The sequence below is a fragment of the Bombina bombina genome, chromosome 4, assembly GCF_027579735.1.
Source record: "Bombina bombina isolate aBomBom1 chromosome 4, aBomBom1.pri, whole genome shotgun sequence".
NCBI lineage: Eukaryota > Metazoa > Chordata > Amphibia > Anura > Bombinatoridae > Bombina > Bombina bombina.
In genome coordinates this window covers 24,949,475-24,972,738 of record NC_069502.1, presented here as the reverse complement: position 1 = coordinate 24,972,738, position 23,264 = coordinate 24,949,475, and the positions used below count along the sequence as shown (strand labels likewise).

Here is a 23,264-nt window from a genome sequence, read left to right as displayed (position 1 = left end):
TTGTACGTTGCAATATGGGACATGTTGTTACAGAGTGTTCCTTACTAGCGCAGTAAAGACATAGGTTTGAGATGCGCCTTCTAGCTTTCTCTTCAGGTGTGAGTGGAGCCTTGATAACGCCAATCTCCATGGGCACAGATACAGGGGTATTTCTGTCAATGTAAGTTGCTATGGGTCTCCTTTGAGTCACGTCCGTGCATAATCTCTCAGTGCGGCGTTCTCTCAGTCTGCGGTCTAAAGTGGTAGCCAGCTTGATGAGTCCGTTTAAGGTGTCAGGCATCTCTACCCTGGATATCTCATCCTTCAAATTGTTATTAAGGCCGAGTCTGAATTGATTCCGCAACGTGATGTCATTCCACAAGGTGTCTGTGGCCCACATCTGATATTCCGTGACATAATCCTCTACAGGACGTTTCCCTTGTCTCAAAGCTCTGAGTTTGGTTTCTGCGTTTATCTGTGTATTGGCATCCTCATATAGTGAGGCCATGGAGGAAAAAAATGAATCAAGTGAGTCTAGGGTTTCATCTTCAGTTTCAAAAAATCGGTTCGCCCAGGCCCTGGGTTCACCGGTTAAGTAGGATATGACTGTACACACTTTTATCTTCTCTGTGTGATGGGTGCGAGGTTTCATAGAGAAAAGGAGGAGGCAAGCATTTTTAAAAGCTCTAAAATCCGACCTTTTCCCTGAGAATACTGGAGGTGGGTTAATGTGTGGTTCAGGGGGATCTGAATTTCTAGGGGTTATGATCTCTTTGTAAATATTCTTTAATGCAGTATTCTCTGCTTGTAAGTCAGTGAGTGCCCTTGCAAGATAATCAACTTTTTGATTCAGAGTTTCAAACTCTGTTTTAATGGCCTGAGCATCCATTCCTTTTTAGGCTTGATTATTATGTTATGTTTAGGTTGACTATGAATATATATATATGGTTTTGTAGCTAGCTCTTAATACCTAATAATATCTTTCTTATTAAAGGCTTTATAAGAGCTAGCGATTTTATCAAAAGCGACTCACAAAATAAATCAGTGAAAACTTAGTCAAGCAGATTTCGGTTATACAATCGAGTGAAACTGCACAACAGAAAACCAGTAATGAAATGTGACTGCTACTGTGAATAACCGTCTTTATAACTAGATTCAGTGAGAGAGAGTTCTTAGTTATACAGTAGAGGAATTGCAGATTAAGTAGCAAGTAAGGATATAGTTTTGACTAGTAAGTACAATTATGCAACAATTTGTTAGTAAGTAGCAATACCTTTAGTTCTCCTGCTCTTGGAGCGGTGCAGGGTGATACGCTGTGATGGCGGATGAATCTGAAACCTTCTTCCTGTTTTGTGAGCAGACTTGCTCACGGTTCTATAGTGAGGAAGGAAAGAGTGCAGCGAATACGTTATTGAAGTAAGTACCTGTGAAGTACAGCATGAGTTTTGTGACTTTATCACAGCGTGATAGTTTGTCCGAAGTTGTAGATGATTCCTGTGGGTTCTGAGGAGGGAAGGCGGTATGTTTGAAGTCCGGTATAGGTGATCCGGTGACAGACTGAGAGAGCAGCTAACACCTTACACTGAGGAGATAAGTAAGACAAAAGTTAAAGGTTATGAAGGAATTCTTGTTGTAAATGTATTGCGTCCTGGATTTCCTTAGGAGGAATGAGATCTAAGAGTTATATTTAATCAGACTTGATCAGTTGAGACTGAGTTTCCAAACGTAGGAGGAAAAATACAAAATAATCAAGCAAAGATCTATACAGGAAGTGGCTATTTATAGGGGGTAAGGGATGGAAGTGGAATGTCTTAAAGGGACATTACAATATGCGATGTTATCACAAATCAAGTAAAAGATAGATTTTCTTTTATAACTCACTACTCGGCTGTTTCTCTCCTCCAAGCGGAAAAATTTGCGGATTACGAGAAAATTTTTCCAAATCAGCTTCTTGAACAAACATCAGCTGTTACAGAAAGATCGCCTGAAAACGGAACTAGGAGTAATTTACAGAAGACCAGATTTCAGAAATATGAATGGTGCCATTAGTCTTCTACAGTTTGTAATAGAAAATAACTTGGACAGTACTTTCTCGGAGACCTACAAACTGTTGCAAATTATTTCAACTATTCCCGTGACAACTGCTGAGGCTGAGAGATGTTTCTCAACTTTAAAACGAATTAAGACATTTCTAAGGAGCACCATGACTGAGGAAATACTGACCGCTCTAGCCATGCTCACAATTGAAAAACAATTGATAAATGACATTCCTAAATTCAACGAAAATTTTATTGATTTATTTGCATCAAAAAAAGACAGGCGGATTGACTTGATTTACAAAACTTGTACTTGAGTTATAAACATTGTTTTAATGTTTACCTTTGAAGTAAATTATGAAGCACTAGTGTAATAGAAATAATGTTCTTTTGTACTAGAAAGTAAAATGTTGGTGTATTTATCTTCATGTTGCCACGGCCTTTGGTTGCATTGCCTAATATCGAACACTGGGGGCTGGGGCAACAGTAATTGAAATGTGGTTGTATTTCTCTATAAAGTGGAAGGTTCTTTAAATCCAGGAATATATATGTTTTCATAAATGTACATTCAACATTCTTATTATTTTGCAGCTTTAATTAATCATTTGGTTAATATATATATGTTATTATATAATTTAACTGAGCACCATCATGTATATTTTAAGACTAGACATGGACAGGTAGTGTAGGCTCCTCCATTTGTGCACTGTCGCACGTGAACATGGCTATACTGAAGAGTATGCATTCATAGATTTAAGATGTCTGTGTCCACTGTGAGGAACACAGTGAGCAATGCATGGTGAGGATATGGAAGACCACAGGCACAGTTCTTGTTAAGGCCAGAAGTGGCAGGGCAAGTAAAATATCAGAGAGGGCCAGAGGCAAAGGCAAAGGATGGTGAGAACGGTCAAAAACAGCCCACAGACCACCTCCAAAGACCTGTACTACTGGGAATATTGTTGAGGGTCTCATGGATTCCACTCAATATCAGCAGATACTTGAGAATAATGTTGAGGAATAAGTCACAAACTTCAGTTGAAGTTACCCCCAGGCCGGGGCTGGATATTTCAAGAAGACGATGACCAAAAACACTGCTGGTTCAAATGGGTGGGGCCATTTGAGGGGCGTGACTTTCACGAAGAGGTGTGGCTTTTAAAAGTGGGTGTGGCTTGTTAAAAGGGGTGTGGTTTTTAAAAAAGGGGCCTGTTTTTTCAAGGGGTCGTGGCTTTCTAATAGGGGCAGGGTCTTGTGCACCCCCATCCTAAAAATTCACCAGCCGCCACTGTATCCAGCTATACCATGCCCAGCTATACAGTGCCCAGCTATACCATACCCAGCTAAATGGTACCCAGCTATACCATACCCAGCTATACCGTACCCAGCTAAACCATACCCAGTTATACCATCCCCAGCTATACTATTCCCAGCTATACCATACCCAGCTATACCGTGTCTAGCTATACCATGCCCAGCTATACCATACCCAGCTATACCATGCCCAGCTACACCAGATCCAGCTATACTATACCCATCTATACCATAGCCACCTATATCATGCACAGCTATAACGTAACCAGCTATACCATACCCAGCTATATTGTGCATCGCTAAACCATCCCCAGCTATACCATCCTCAGCTATACCATGCCCAGCTATACCATGCCCAGCTACACCAGATTCAGCTATACCATACCCAGCTTTACCATACCCAGCTATACCGTGCCCAGCTATACCATACCCAGCTATACCGTGCCCAGCTATACCATACCCAGCTATATTGTGCACAGCTATACCGTACCCAGCTACAATGTACCCAGATATACCATAACCAGTTATACCATATCCAGCTATACCATATCCAGCTATATCGTACCCAGATATACCATACCCAGCTATACCATACCAAGCTATACCGTACCCAGCTATAACATATCCAAATATACCGTGCACAGCTATACCAGATCCAAATATACCATACCCAGATATACCGTACCCAGCTAAACCATCCCCAACTATACCGTGCCCAGCTAACCCATCCCCAGCTATACTATACCCAGCTATACCATACCCAGCTATACCGTGTCTAGCTATACCATGCCCAGCTATACCATACCCAGCTATACTATGCTCAGCTACACCAGATCCAGCTATACTATACCCAGCTATACCATAGCCAGCTATACTATGCCCAGCTATACCATGCCCAGCTATATCATGCACAGATATAACGTAACCAGCTATACCGTACCAAGCTATATTGTACCCAGCTATATTGTGCACCGCTAAACCCTCCCCAGCTATACCATCCCCAGGTATACCATGCCCAGCTATACCATGCCCAGCTACACCAGATTCAGCTATACCGTACCCAGCTATACCATACCCAGCTATACGTGCCCAGCTATACCATACCCAGCTATATTGTGCACAGTTATACCGTACCTACCTATAATGTACCCAGTTATATCATACCCAGCTATACCATAACCAGCTATACCATATTCAGCTATATCGTACCCAGCTATACCATACCCAGCTATACCATACCAAGCTATACCGTACCCAGCTATAACATATCCAATTATACCATGCCCAGCTATACCATACTTAGCTATACCGTGCATAGCTATACCAGATGCAGATATACCATATCCAGATATTCTGTACCCAGCTTTACCATACCCAGTTTTACCATACCCAAATTTAAAGTACCCAGCTTTCCTGTACCCAGCTAAACCATACCCAGCTATACCATCATACCCAGCTATACCATCATACCCAGTTATACCATCATACCCAGCTATACCATCATACCCAGCTATACCGTACACAGCTATATCATATCCAGCTATACCATATCCAGCTTTACCGTGCCCAGCTATACCATACCCTGCTATACCGTACCAGCTATGCCATAGAAACATAGAAACATAGAAACATAGATATTGACGGCAGATAAGAGCCATAGGCCCAGCAAGTCTGCCCCACCTTACCTAACAGTATAAACTTATCTAGTTCGTAGGATAGCCCTATGCTTGTCCCATGCATTTTTAAAGTCCCCCACAGTGTTTGTTGCTACTACCTCTTGAGGAAGTTTATTCCATAAATCAATCACTCTTTCTGTAAAGAAGTGCTTCCTCAAATTACTCCTGAATCTACTACCCTTTAGCTTGAGCTCATGACCCCTTGTTCTTGAATTTTCCATTTTATGTAAAATACCCACAGCCTCAGTTTTACTAAACCCTTTAATGTACTTGAAGGGTTTAGTAAAACTGAGGCTGTGGGTATTTTACATAAAATGGAAAATTCAAGAACAAGGGGTCATGAGCTCAAGCTAAAGGGTAGTAGATTCAGGAGTAATTTGAGGAAGCACTTCTTTACAGAAAGAGTGATTGATTTATGGAATAAACTTCCTCAAGAGGTAGTAGCAACAAACACTGTGGGGGACTTTAAAAATGCATGGGACAAGCATAGGGCTATCCTACGAACTAGATAAGTTTATACTGTTAGGTAAGGTGGGGCAGACTTGCTGGGCCTATGGCTCTTATCTGCCGTCAATATCTATGTTTCTATGTTTCTATGTTTCTATGGCATAGCTGGTACGGTATAGCAGGGTATGGTATAGCTGGGCACGGTAAAGCTGGATATGGTATAGCTGGATATGATATGCCATACCCAGATATATCATACCCAGCTATACCGTACCCAGCTATATTGTGCCTAGCTTTACCGTGCCCAGCTTTACCATGCCCAGCTATACCATACCCAGCTATACGGTACATAGCTATATGGTACCCAGCTATAACATACCCAGCTATACCATCCCCAGCTATACCATACCCAGCTATACCATACCCAGCTAGACCATACCCAGCTAGACCATACCCAGCTAGACCATACACAGCTATACCATGCCCAGCTAAACTGTGCCCAGCTATACCGTACCAAGCTATACCATACCAAGCTATACCGTACCTAGCTATACCATACCCAGCTATACTATATCCAGCAATACCATACCCAGATATACCATACCCAGATATAACGAACCCAGATATAACGTACCCAGCTATGCCATACCCAGCTATACCATACCCAAATATACCATACCCAGCTATACCATACCCAGCTATACCATACCCAGCTATACCGTACTCAGCTATACTGTACCTAGCTATACCATACCCAGCTATACCATACCAAGCTATATGTTACCTAGCTATACTATACCCAGCTTTACTGTACCCAGCTATGCCATACCCAGCTATACCATACCCAGATATACCATACCCAGCTATACCGTACCCAGCTATACCATACCCAGCTATACCATGCCCAGCTATACCATGCCCAGCTATACTGTGCCCAGCTATAACATACCAAGCTACACCTTACTCCGCTATACCGTACCTAGCTATACCATACCCAGCTACACTATACCCAGCGATACCATACCCAAATATACAATACCCAGATATAACGTACCCAGCTATGCCATACCCAGATATACCATACCCAAATATACCATACCTAGCTATACCATACCCAGCTATACCGTGCCCAGCTATACCATGCCCAGCTATACTGTGCCCAGCTATGCCGTACCAAGCTATACCTTACTCAGCTATACCGTACCTAGCTATACCATACCCAGCTATACTATACCCAGCGATACCATACCCAGCTATACCATACTCAGCTATACCATACCCAGCTATACCATGCCCATCTATACCGTGCCCAGCTATACCATATCCAGCTATACCGTACTCAAATTTACAGTATCCAGCTTTAACGTACCCAGCCTTAACGTACCTAGCTTTAACGTACCCAGCTTTACCGCACCCAGCTATAACATACCCAGCTATACCATACCCAGCTATACCATACCCAGCTATACCATCATACCCAGCTACACCGTACACAGCTATATCATACCCAGCTATACCATATCCAGCTTTACTGTGCCCAGCTATACCATACCCAGCTATACCATGCCCAGCTATACCATACCCAGCTACACCAGATTCAGCTATACTATACCCAGCTATACCATACCCAGCTATACGTGCCCAGCTATACCATACCCAGCTATATTGTGCACAGTTATACCGTACCCACCTATAATGTACCCAGTTATATTGTACCCAGCTATACCATAACCAGCTATACCATATTCATCTATATCGTACCCAGCTATACCATACCCAGATATACCATACCAATCTATACCGTACCCAGCTATAACATATCCAAATATACCATGCCCAGCTATACCTTGCCCATCTATACCATGCCAAGCTTTACCAAACCCAGCTATACCATTCCCAGTTATACCGTACCCATACTGTTCCCAGCTTTACCGTACCCAGTTTTACCATACCCAAATTTACAGTACCCAGCTTTACCGTACCCAGCTTTCCTGTACCTAGCTAAACCATACCCAGCTATACCATCATACCCAGCTATACCATCATACCCAGTTATACCATCATACCCAGCTATACCATCATACCCAGCTATACCGTACACAGCTATATCATATCCAGCTATACCATATCCAGCTTTACCGTGCCCAGCTATACCATACCCAGCTATACCGTACCCAGCTATACCTTGCCCATCTATACCATGCCAAGCTTTACCAAACCCAGCTATACCATTCCCAGTTATACCGTACCCAACTATACCATACCCAGCTATACCATGTCCAGCAATACCGTACCCAGCTATACAAAGCCCAGCTATACCATGCCCAGCTATACTAACCAGCTATACCATAACCAGCTATACCATACTCAGCTCTACCATGCCCAGCTATACCGTACCCAGCTATATCATACCCAGCTATACCATGTGCAGCTATATCATTTGCAGCTATGCCAAACCCAGCTATACCATACCCAGCTATATCATACCCAGCTATACCAAACCCAGCTATACTGTACCCAGCTAAACAATACCAAGCTATACCGTACCCAGCTAAAATGTACCCATCTATACCGTACCCAGCAATACCGTATCCAGCAATACCATACCTAGCTATACCATACCCAGCTATACCGTACCCAACTATGCCATACCGTACCCAGTTATACGATACACATCTATACCATACCCACCTATAACATACCCAGCTATACCGTACCCAGTGGTACCTTATAAGTGTAACTGTGTTTTGTGACACATTTTTGTCTCAAGCCATCGTGTTTAGTTTCAACCTGTAATATAGCTCACGAGCAAAAGTTATTGTGCCACCCGTAATCTAGCCCTTTTTGTTTAATCAGATATCAAATTTATAATAAAACATTTTACACTTGTATAAGATTTACCACAATGGCTTTCTGCTCTTCAGGAGTATTCCTGGAGGTATCGGTATATATAGCTCTTAATGAATGAGTGTTGTGCATGATAAATAATGAGCTAATTATAAAATTGTATTGTGAAGATAAGGAAATGCCAGCGAGATGGGGTGCAATATGCAATAAATATAATAAGTCATATAGATAAGTTTATACTGTTAGGTAAGGTCGGGCAGACTTGCTGGGCCTATGGCTCTTATCTGCCGTCAATATCTATGTTTCTATCTTAGAGGAGAGAAGGGAAAGAGGTGATATGATAGCAACTTTCAAGGTTCTCTACTTGGTAAGTCCATAGCATCTCAATTCTCATATAATCACTTTATTACAAGCATAAAAACAGTGACTTTTGGGGTGATTCCTTTAGTGATGCATGACTAAGGAGATCACCCTGAAATGTTGCTGTTTTTATGCTTGTAATAACGTGATTATATGAGAATTGAGCTGCTGTGGACTTACCTTTGTGAGATATTACATTTGGAGAGAAGGCAGTATCCCCAGTTTTCATGAGCACCCCAGCTTAAGTGTGCTGTATCCACTTGGTTTAGGAGATCGTTTTGAAGATAACGTGATGTTATGCTCATTACCGTTGGTCAGGTAAGTCACCCAATAGGAAGAACAAGTAAGGAGGTTATCAGTGGCTTCTGGTCTTGTAGATAAATTGAGATGTCAAATTAAGTCAGAGGAAGAGGTAAGAGGCTATAAGGAAATTGAGGTATTTTACAGATAAATTAAGAAGAATCAGATGATGTTATGCTGTTTATCGTTGGTCAGGTAAGTCACCCAATAGAGAGAACAAGTAAGGGGCTTATCAGTCGCTCCTGATCTTGTAGATAAATTGAGATGGCAAATTAAGTCAGAGGAAGAGGTAAGAGGCTATAAGGAAACTGTGGGATCAATGGGCTGGCACATGGCAGATAAAACAAATAGGATTGCACAAACTTCAATAGCAATGCATGATGGGAGGTGAAATTATAATGTGCTGCATGGTTCAGTGACCAGACATTACCCTGCCTGGGTCTGTAGCATAAATGTGTCTGACTAGAGAGAGCCAGTGATGTGTGCTTTATTCTACACTTTTAGATATTTCTTACTCTGAATATCTACTTCTCTTTTTCCTTTTTTTTTCATTTACTTATTTCTAGAATGCCTCTGCTTGAATTTTATTAATATAGAGTAAGCAAACCGTCCCCTATATTTTTCTGTGTATCAGGTCTGAGGCTATGATTACGGCTTTTTCCGAAATGCGTAAGCAATCCTGATACACCGCACCTCCTTTTATGTTCCGCCATATGGATGTTTTGACTTTTTAATCACTGAATAAAGCTGTTAAGTTTTATAGACAGATTTTTTTTTTTATTACATAAGAACATTTCTTGTGTATATTTATTCCCACAAATGGGTTAAACTCCCTGCTAGCCGGGAGCTGAAGAACCTGTGTAGGCGTGCAGCTTGTGCAATAGGGTATTTGTTTAAATAATGAGACCCTGAATGATTCTAGTACATAAAGTAAGTGCTTTCTACTAACAAATATATAAATTCAGTTAAATCCCCATATTCTACCTCTCCCTTTATTCCTTAGGCAACAACAAAATATTTGCTTGAGAAACCGACAATCAGGTTTATTAATGATGCTGTTTAAACTGGGAGAACTGGTTCTCTTATTCCTAAAGATTAGTGCAGCTTTCACTGTGTTTGATAGCTTCTGAACAAAATGCACAATCTGATGAACAGGCCTGAAAGGGTTAACACACACATTAGACCCTGTAAGTGATGTCCAGCGTCACTCAGGTAAGGGTCTCTACTATTGAGGTGACCTAGAATAAAGGGGCTTACATTCTTCTGTATAATATTTTGCATGTTTCAGTGACATCACAGACATTAATCATGAGGATATTTGTAAGGACCGTCCCCTCCCTGTGTGCTTTATCACCACCTTATCCCAGGGTATAAATGCCAGAGTGTATCAGACAAGGCACTGAACACCAGACACCAACATGACACCAGCTGCTGGATCCGTTCTTCTGGGACTTGCCCTGTGCCTTGTGGTCACCTGGCAAGCAGACACTAATGGTGAGGTACTGGGGTACACTGGGGGCGTTCATTTTCTCAAAGGTTGGTACTGATCTACATGTTACAGATGGGGAATGATACTGCTGGGGGCAACACTTTATGCCACTTATACTGATATTCTTATATGAAGCCCATATTCATCATATTGACCTGTCTTCTTGTTCTGAATAGAATAGATAGCACATAAAGAAAGGTCTGTTAATGCATAGCTTAAATAGAGAACAAGTAGAAATAATATACTAATATTACCTTCTGCACCCAGCCTGTGTATAGCGCAATATAGTCACTAAACGTATGAGATTGTTATTATACTTAGTTTTCTCTTATTATTTTATATAAATAGTATCTGTGCTATAAATAACCATAATCTATGGTCACATTCATATGGCATCTGCCACAGACTTGATTTCATTTCCTCTAAATAATATGTGATAACTTTTATGAAATGTGCGCTACAGAAATCTTTAGTACTTTACAAACAAATAATAATGATAATAATACTAATAATACATTTGCAAAACCTATACATAACAAACTATTATTATCTTTAAGGATATTGTATTAATAGCCCAGCGAGGCAATGTGTCACATATACTACTGTGCGGTGACAATACAGTGACATAGAAATCCTTTAATGAAATTAACTTGCTCTGCTGTTTTTACAGTAACATAAAGTGGTCTGCAGAGGCTGCAAGCGCTGTATTATCACACTGTGCACAAGAGTTATTTATTACCACTCTCCTGCTATAAAATATAGGGTAAAAAATAGTCACAGCGCACAAACTGCAAAATCACTCTCTATGTAGAGTTTTAATAAGGCAAATATTATCCAGTGTCCAACAGGCCTGTACAGTTATTTTGTTGTGTGTGTAACATGCACACTGCTTATTTTGCTATGAGATATTTTTATCTATGTGTTTAATTATTACATATCAGTATATACTATCATATGACATTATTACATATCAGTATATACTATCATATGACATTATTACATATCAGTATATATTATCATATGACATTATTACATATCAGTATATATTATCATATGGCATTATCACATAGTATATATTATCATATGACATTATTACATATCAGTATATATTATCATATGACATTATTACATAGTATATATTATCATATGACAGTATTACATATCAGTATATATTATCATATGACATTATTACATATAAGTATATATTATCATATGACATTATTACATATCAGTATATATTATCATATGACAGTATTACATATCAGTATATATTATCATATGACAGTATTACATATCAGTATATATTATCATATGACATTATTACATATCAGTATATATTATCATATGACATTATTACATATCAGTATATACTATCATATGACATTATTACATATCAGTATATACTATCATATGACATTATTACATATCAGTATATATTATCATATGACATTATTACATATCAGTATATGTTATCATATGACATTATTACATATCAGTATATATTATCATATGACATTATTACATATCAGTATATATTATCATATGACATTATTACATATCAGTATATGTTATCATATGACATTATTACATATCAGTATATATTATCATATGAAATTATTACATATCAGTATATACTATCATATGACATTATTACATATCAGTATATATTATCATATGACATTATTACATATCAGTATATACTATCATATGACATTATTACATATCAGTATATGTTATCATATGACATTATTACATATCAGTATATACTATCATATGACATTATTACATATCAGTATATATTATCATATGACATTATTACATATCAGTATATATTATCATATGACATTTTTACATATCAGTATATGTTATCATATGACATTATTACATATCAGTATATATTATCATATGACATTATTACATATCAGTATATACTATCATATGACATTATTACATCTCAGTATATATTATCATATGACATTATTACATATCAGTATATATTATCATATGACATTATTACATATCAGTATATGTTATCATATGACAATATTACATATCAGTATATACTATCATATGACATTATTACATATCAGTATATATTATCATATGACATTATTACATATCAGTATATATTATCATATGGCATTATTACATATCAGTATATGTTATCATATGACATTATTACATAGTATATATTATCATATGACATTAAAACATATCAGTATATACTATCATATGACATTATTACATATCAGTATATGTTATCATATGACATTATTATATCTCAGTATATATTATCATATGACATTATTACATATCAGTATATATTATCATATGACATTATTACATATCAGTATATATTATCATATGGCATTATCACATAGTATATATTATCATATGACATTATTACATATCAGTATATATTATCATATGACATTATTACATAGTATATATTATCATATGACAGTATTACATATCAGTATATATTATCATATGACATTATTACATATAAGTATATATTATCATATGACAGTATTACATATCAGTATATATTATCATATGACAGTATTACATATCAGTATATATTATCATATGACATTATTACATATCAGTATATACTATCATATGACATTATTACATATCAGTATATACTATCATATGACATTATTACATATCAGTATATATTATCATATGACATTATTACATATCAGTATATGTTATCATATGACATTATTACATATCAGTATATATTATCATATGACATTATTACATATCAGTATATATTATCATATGACATTATTACATATCAGTATATGTTATCATATGACATTATTACATATCAGTATATATTATCATATGACATTATTACATATCAGTATATATTATCATATGACATTATTACATATCAGTATATACTATCATATGACATTATTACATATCAGTATATATTATCATATGACATTATTACATATCAGTATATACTATCATATGACATTATTACATATCAGTATATGTTATCATATGACATTATTACATATCAGTATATACTATCATATGACATTATTACATATCAGTATATATTATCATATGACATTATTACATATCAGTATATATTATCATATGACATTTTTACATATCAGTATATGTTATCATATGACATTATTACATATCAGTATATATTATCATATGACATTATTACATATCAGTATATACTATCATATGACATTATTACATCTCAGTATATATTATCATATGACATTATTACATATCAGTATATATTATCATATGACATTATTACATATCAGTATATGTTATCATATGACAATATTACATATCAGTATATACTATCATATGACATTATTACATATCAGTATATATTATCATATGACATTATTACATATCAGTATATATTATCATATGGCATTATTACATATCAGTATATGTTATCATATGACATTATTACATATCAGTATATATTATCATATGACATTAAAACATATCAGTATATACTATCATATGACATTATTACATATCAGTATATGTTATCATATGACATTATTATATCTCAGTATATATTATCATATGACATTATTACATATCAGTATATACTATCATATGACATTATTACATATCAGTATATATTATCATATGACATTATTACATATCAGTATATACTATCATATGACATTATTACATATTAGTATATACTATCATATGATATGACATTATTACATATCAGTATATATTATCATATGACATTATTACATTTCAGTATATATTATCATATGACATTATTACATATCAGTATATATTATCATATGACATTATTACATATAAGTATATGTTATCATATGACATTATTACATATCAGTATATATTATCATATGACATTATTACATATCAGTATATATTATCATATGACATTATTACATATCAGTATATACTATCATATGACATTATTACATATCAGTATATGTTATCATATGACATTATTACATATCAGTATATACTATCATATGACATTATTACATATCAGTATATATTATCATATGACATTATTACATATCAGTATATATTATCATATGACATTATTACATATCAGTATATGTTATCATATGACATTATTACATATCAGTATATATTATCATATGACATTATTACATATCAGTATATACTATCATATGACATTATTACATCTCAGTATATATTATCATATGACATTATTACATATCAGTATATATTATCATATGACATTATTACATATCAGTATATATTATCATATGACATTATTACATATCAGTATATGTTATCATATGACATTATTACATATCAGTATATATTATCATATGACATTAAAACATATCAGTATATACTATCATATGACATTATTACATATCAGTATATGTTATCATATGACATTATTATATCTCAGTATATATTATCATATGACATTATTACATATCAGTATATACTATCATATGACATTATTACATATCAGTATATATTATCATATGACATTATTACATATCAGTATATATTATCATATGACATTATTACATATCAGTATATATATATGACATTATTACATATCAGTATATGTTATCATATGACATTATTACATGTCAGTATATACTATCATATGACATTATTACATATCAGTATATACTATCATATGACATTATTACATATCAGTATATATTATCATATGACATTATTATTACATATCATTATATATTATCATATTACATTATTACATATCAGTATATATTATCATATGACATTATTACATATCAGTATATACTATCATATGACATTATTACATATCAGTATATACTATCATATGACATTATTACATATCAGTATATATTATCATATGACATTATTACATATCAGTATATATTATCATATGACATTATTACATATCAGTATATACTATCATATGACATTACATATCAGTATATATTATCATATGACATTATTACATATCAGTATATACTATCATATGACAGTATTAACATATCGCTAGATTACGAGTTTTGCGCTATACCAGGTGCGTAAATAACGCAATAAAATGAGCTTAACCGCACTTCCCATAGCGCTGCCATTACGAGTTACACATAAACCTCCTTGTGCTGTGCGTTATGGTGCGTTAAGCTCCATACCGCACAAAAGCCAAGGGCTTAGTTTACGTGCTCGTGCATGCTTTTCCCCCATAGACATCAATGGGGAGAAAGTGTTAAAAAAAAGAAAGAACACCTGCGATCACGGAATGGCAAATTGACGTAACGCAAACCCTTTGATGTCTATTGGGAAAAGAAACTTACGTTTAAACCTAACACCCTAACATAAACCCCTAGGCCGCTGCCCCCGACATCGCAGACAATAAATAAAGTTATTAACCCCTAATCCGCCGCTCCTGAACACTAAATAAAGTGATTAAACCCTAATCTGCCGCTCCTCGACATTGCGACACTAAATAAACCTATTATTCCCTAAACCGCTGGCCCCCCACATCGCAAATAATAAATAAACCAATTAACTCCTAAACCGCCAGCGCCCCACATCGCAAAACACAAAATTAAACTATATCCCATATCCAACACCCCCTAACTTTAAATTAAAAGCTACAATGTAACTATCTTTAAATAAATAAAAACTTACCTGTGAAATAAATAAAAACCTATCATTAAACTATAAATTAACCTAACATTATTATTCTAATAAAAAAAAATACCAATTAAAAAACCTAAATTACAAATTTTATAAATAAACGTAATACTATGAAAAAAATAAAAAAATCTAACATTACAAAAAAATAAACACTAAAAATCCGAAAAATAAAAAACTCTCAGCTAGATTACGAGTTTTGAGAGCTATAGGGAAATTAACGACCGCCACAAAAGCGGCGGTATTTCACCTCCCTATAGAGCTGTTATTACAGGTTTTTAAAAACCCGGCTTGCGTGGGCGATATGGTGGCATTGAGCTCCATACCTCACCCAAATACAAGCGCTGCTTTGACGTGTTCATGCACGATTTCCTCATAGACATCAATAGGGAGAGCCGGCAAAAAAAAAGCCTAACACCTGCGATTGCGGAAACAAAAGCTCTGTAACGCAGCCCCATTGATGTCTATGGGGAAAGAAAAAGTTATGTTTAAACCTAACACCCTAACATAAAAAACACATCCAAACACCCCTAATCTGCCTCCCCTGATATCGCTGCAACCTACATAATGTTATTAACCCTTAATCTGCCGCCCCTAACATCGCCGCCACCTACATTACCGTTATTAACCCCTAATCTTCCGCCCCTGACATCGCCGCCACCTACATTGCAGTTATTAACCCCTAATGTTCCGCCCCTGACATCGCCGCCACCTACATTACAGTTATTAACCCCTAATCTGCCGCCCATAACATCGCCGCCACCTACATTACAGTTATTAACACCTAATCTACAGCCCATAACATCGCCACCACCTACATTACAGTTATTAACCCCTAATCTACAGCCCCTAACATCGCCGCCACCTACATTACCGTTATTAACCCCTAATCTTCCGCCCCTGACATCGCCACCACCTACATTACAGTTATTAACCCCTAATCTGCTGGCCCTAACATCGCCGCCAACTACCTACACTTATTAGCTCCTAATCTGCTTCCCCTAATGTTGCCGCCACTATACTAAAGTTATTAACCCCAAAACCTCTGGCCTCCCACATCACTAACACTACATAAATATATTAACCCCTAAACCTAACCCTAATTTAACCGTAACCCTAACACCCCCTAACTTAAATATAATTAAAATAAATCTAAATAAAACTAATAAAAATTATTACCTAAATAATTCCTATTTAAAACTAAATACATACTTACCTGTAAAATAAAAAACTAAGCTAGCTACAATAAATCAAAATAATAGCCAGGTATCAGTGATAGGAAGGGTTCCCAAAATAATGGAGCAGCCCCTCCTGAGGCAAGGTGGAGGAAAAATATAAAAATATAATAATAAAAAATAATGAAGTACAGAAATCCAAATGGCCAATGTGAAGTAATATGGGGTAAAATCCTGAATAATGTCCGTGAAATCCTTGAAGGTGTCCTAACCCTTCGCATCACTAATACCCGGGTATTATTTTGATTATTTTTATGATTTATGTTTTATTTGTGATTATTTGTCATCATCAACTGTGTCATTATCTTTGCACTCTAATTGAACACTGTATAGTCAGGTGCATACATTTTGTATATATATTTTGTAGGTTTTAACCATTTTTATTATCTTTTTATTTATATATTTTCTATATGTTCATATATTCTGCCGGTCGTATGTGGTCATACTGATCATAATTTAACCTTTGTTTTTATTCTTTTGTTACTTGGTTGCATCTTTCCTGAGTTCCCCTTTTTAAGTTAAGGTTTAAACTCTCCTTGTTAAGTAACCTTAAGCCCTTGGCGCTTCTAATCCATTCCTTTCTTCCTCTGTTTATTTAATATTTTTTTTTTATTTAGATAATTGTATTTTATTAATTTAATTTATTTATTTTATTGTAATGTTAGGTTTTAGTGTAAGGCAGGTTAGGTTTTATTTTACAGGTAACTTTGTATTTATTTTAACTAGGTAGCTAGTAAATAGTTAATAACTATTTAGTAACTATTCTACCTAGTTAAAATAAATACAATTAGTTATTTTGTAGCTAGCTTAGGTTTTATTGTTTAGGTAAGTATGTATTTAGTTTTAAATAGGAATTATTTAGGTAATAATTGTAAGGTTTATTTTGATTTATTTTAATTATATTTAAGTTAGGGGGTGTTAGGGTTAGACTTAGGCTTAGGGTTATGTTAGGGTTAGGGTTAGGTTTAGGGGTTTATATATTTATGTAGGGATGTTGGAGGCCAGAGGTTTAGGGGTTTATAATTTAATTTATTATATTTTGTTGTGGGGGGCTTGCGGTTTAGTGGTTAATAGGTTTATTATAGCGGCGATGTGGGCGGACGGCAGATTAGGGGTTAAAAATCTTTAAATAGTGTTTGTAATGCGGGAAGGCGATGGTTTAGGGGTTAATAGGTTTATTATAGTGGCACAATGTCGAGGAGCGGCTGAGAAGGGGTTAATAAATTTTAATAGTGGCGGCGATGTCCGGAGTGACAGATTAGGGGTTAATACATTTATTATAGTGTTTGCGATGCGGGAGGGCCTAGGTTTATAGGTGTTAGTGTACTTTTTAACACTTTAGTTATGAGTTTTATGGTACAGCTTTGTAACGTAAAACGCATAACTACTGACTTTAGATGGCGGTATGGATCTTGTCAGTATAGGGTGTACCGCTCACTTTTTAGCCTCCCAGGCAAACTCGTAATACCGGAGTTACGGAAGTCCCACTGGAAAAGGACTTTTTTAAAAGTGCAGTACTGACGTTGCGTGAAGTAAAATTGCATAAAAAGTTAAACATGCTCAAAGATATGAGATCTCAGGTTATGGAAACAATTCATATTTAATAAAATAATAATTAATAATTAATAAAGCGTTATAACTATGTATTTACTGTAAATATTTCACATTACAATATTCTTCACATACAGAAACATTTTCTAAGTATTTTTTAATCTATCAATATCGATATAGATGTATTTTGTACTAAATTACCATCAGATTTATGTAGAAATATGTATTTATGAATAAATAGAACATTATTCTGTTATGTTAAGAACATTTGAATGTAAAATATTAATATTTTCCTGTTGGGTTTGCACACTTTAGAATATGCAATCGGGTTTCCATGCGAGTAGGGTGTTTATTTTTTCACAGGTTCCATTAAAGTCTCTGGTAGAGTACGTTAACATGGTCACAATTTTTTAACTTCTAACTTTTTGCGCTCATCGGGTTAGCTCGCGCAAACTTTTTACTTTCAGCTTGTAATTCTGCCCCACGCGCGCAAAAAAACTTACGTCTATCGCACTTAGCATCAGAGACAGAGCTCCACTTGTAATCTAGCCCCACAAAAGAGACTAAGAGAAGCAAGTACATTTGATAACAAGTAAACTGAACTTTCTATCTGAATCATGAGTTTAGTTGAGGCATTCGTGTCCCTTTAAGTGACCTGGGCAGACATGCCAGGCGTGACTCTGTGGGTGTGTAGTTACATTGTAATTACTGTTCCAGCAGGAATCATTAGTCACGAGATCACTTATTGCTAAACACCATATGCCGCGGGTTATTGTTGTGGTGCATTGGTTTTGTTCCCACAATTTAGGTGGTTTCAACATCACTAAAGCTACATAAAATGACACTTTCCCCAGGGAATGTATAATTGCATGTGTAAGCAAATGCGTGCAGTAACTGCCTGTGCACTGCTGTATACTGACTAGTACTATATAATATTACTGCACTATAAACTACTGTGCACTGTATACTGCAGAGTACGATATAATACTACTGCAATATATACTATTGTGCACTGCTGTATACTGCTGAGTATGATATAATACTACTGCAATATATACTACTGTGCACTGCTGTATACTGCTGAGTACTATATAATACTACTGCACTATATACTAGTGTGCACTGCTATATACTGCTGAGTATGATATAATACTACTGCACTATATACTATTGTGCACTCCTGTATACTGCTGTATACGATATAATACTACTGCACTATATACTACTGTGTACTGCTTTATACTGACTAGTACTATATAATATTACAGCACTATAAACTACTGTCTACTGCTGTATACGATATAATACTACTGCACTATATACTATTGTGCACTGCTGTATACTGCTGAGTACGATATAATACTACTGCACTATATACTATTGTGCACTGCTGTATACTGCTGAGTACGATATAATACTACTGCACTATATACTATTGTGCACTGCTGTATACTGCTGAATACGATATAAAACTACTCTGCACTGTGTACTGCTGAGTAATATATAATACTGCACTATATACTACTGTGCACTGCTGTATACTGACGAGTACTATATAATACTACAGCACTATATACTACTGTGCACTGCTGTATACTGCTGAGTACGATATAATACTACTGCACTATATACTATTGTGCACTGCTGTATACTGCTGAGTACGATATAATACTACTGCACTATATACTACTGTGCACTGCTGTATACTGCTGAATACGATATAAAACTACTCTGCACTGTGTACTGCTGAGTAATATATAATACTGCACTATATACTACTGTGCACTGCTGTATACTGACGAGTACTATATAATACTACAGCACTATATACTACTGTCCACTACTGTATACTGCTGAGTACGATATAATACTACTGTGCACTGTGTACTGCTGAGTAATATATAATACTACTGCACTATATACTACTGTGCACTGCTTTATACTGCAGAGTACTATATAATACTACTGCACTATAAACTACTGTGCACTGTATACTGCTGAGTACTATATAATACTACTGCATTATAAACTACTGTGCACTGCTGTATACTGCTGAGTACGATATAATACTACTGCACTATATACTATTGTGCACTGCTGTATACTGCTGAGTACAATATAAAACTAATGTGCACTGTGTACTGCTGAATAAAATATAATACTACACCACTATATACTACTGTCCACTACTGTATACTGCTGAGTACGATATAATACTACTGTGCACTGTGTACCGCTGAGTAATATATAATACTACTGCACTATATACTACTGTGCACTGCTTTATACTGCAGAGTACTATATAATACTACAGCACTATATACTACTGTCCACTACTGTATACTGCTGAGTACGATATAATACTACTGTGCACTGTGTACCGCTGAGTAATATATAATACTACTGCACTATATACTACTGTGCACTGCTGAGTACTATATAATACTACTGCACTATATACTAGTGTGCACTGCTATATACTGCTGAGTATGATATAATACTACTGCACTATATACTATTGTGCACTGCTGTATACTGCTGTATACGATATAATACTACTGCACTATATACTACTGTGCACTGCTTTATACTGACTAGTACTATATAATATTACAGCACTATAAACTACTGTCTACTGCTATATACGATATAATACTACTGCACTATATACTATTGTGCACTGCTGTATACTGCTGAGTACGATATAATACTACTGCACTATATACTATTGTGCACTGCTGTATACTGCTGAGTACGATATAATACTACTGCACTATATACTATTGTGCACTGCTGTATACTGCTGAGTACGATATAAAACTATTCTGCACTGTGTACTGCTGAGTAATATAGAATACTGCACTATATACTACTGTGCACTGCTGTATACTGACGAGTACTATATAATACTACAGCACTATATACTACTGTCCACTACTGTATACTGCTGAGTACGATATAATACTACTGTGCACTGTGTACCGCTGAGTAATATATAATACTACTGCACTATATACTACTGTGCACTGCTTTATATTGCAGAGTACTATATATTACTACTGCACTATAAACTACTGTGCACTGTATACTGCTGAGTACTATATAATACTACTGCATTATAAACTACTGTGCACTTCTGTATACTGCTGAGTACGATATAATACTACTGCACTATATACTATTGTGCACTGCTGTATACTGCTGAGTACAATATAAAACTAATGTGCACTGTGTACTGCTGAATAAAATATAATACTACAGCACTATAAACTACTGTCCACTGCTGTATACTGCTGAGTACGATATAATACTACTGCACTATATACTACTGTGCACTGCTGTATACTGCTGAGTACTATATAATACTACTGCACAATAAACTACTGTGCACTGTATACTGCTGAGTACTATATAATACTACTGCATGATAAACTACTGTGCACTGCTGTATACCGTGACGAGTACTATATAATAATACAGCACTATAAACTACTGTCCACTGCTGTATACTGCTGAGTACGATATAATACTACTGCACTATATACTATTGTGCACTGCTGTATACTGCTGAGTACGATATAATACTACTGCACTATATACTATTGTGCACTGCTGTATACTGCTGAGTACAATATAAAACTACTGTGCACTGTGTACTGCTGAGTAATATATAATACTACTGCACTATATACTACTGTGCACTGCTTTATACTGCAGAGTACTATATAATACTACTGCACAATAAACTACTGTGCACTGTATACTGCTGAGTACTATATAATACTACTGCACTATATACTATTGTGCACTGCTGTATACTGCTGAGTACAATATAAAACTAATGTGCACTGTGTACTGCTGAATAAAATATAATACTACTGCACTATATACTATTGTGCACTGCTGTATACTGCTGAGTACGATATAATACTACTGCACTATATACTATTGTGCACTGCTTTATAATGCTGAGTACGATATAATACTACTGCACTATATACTATTGTGCACTGCTGTATACTGCTGAGTACAATATAAAACTAATGTGCACTGTGTACTGCTGAATAAAATATAATACTACTGCACTATATACTATTGTGCACTGCTGTATACTGCTGAGTACGATATAATACTACTGCACTATATACTATTGTGCACTGCTTTATACTGCTGAGTACGATATAATACTACTGCACTATATACTATTGTGCACTGCTGTATACTGCTGAGTACAATATAAAACTAATGTGCACTGTGTACTGCTGAATAAAATATAATACTACTGCACTATATACTATTGTGCACTGCTGTATACTGCTGAGTACAATATAAAACTAATGTGCACTGTGTACTGCTGAATAAAATATAATAC

At 35.5% G+C, this 23,264-nt stretch overlaps 1 protein-coding gene across 4 annotated transcripts in view; it reads left to right on the top strand.

Annotated features, from left to right (window-relative positions):
* Positions 1-10,032: 10,032 nt before the first annotated feature.
* The window catches only part of LOC128655854 (keratin-associated protein 10-4), a 337,059-nt gene continuing 323,827 nt past the window's right edge, over positions 10,033-23,264 (top strand). The window contains exons 1-2 of one of the 4 annotated variants that reach the window (XM_053709423.1): positions 10,033-10,165; positions 10,242-10,447. In XM_053709423.1, the coding sequence (XP_053565398.1) occupies positions 10,372-10,447 (76 nt within the window). In that variant the 5' untranslated portion in view covers positions 10,033-10,165; positions 10,242-10,371. The other 3 variants (XM_053709425.1, XM_053709424.1, XM_053709422.1) reach the window with 3 other exon arrangements.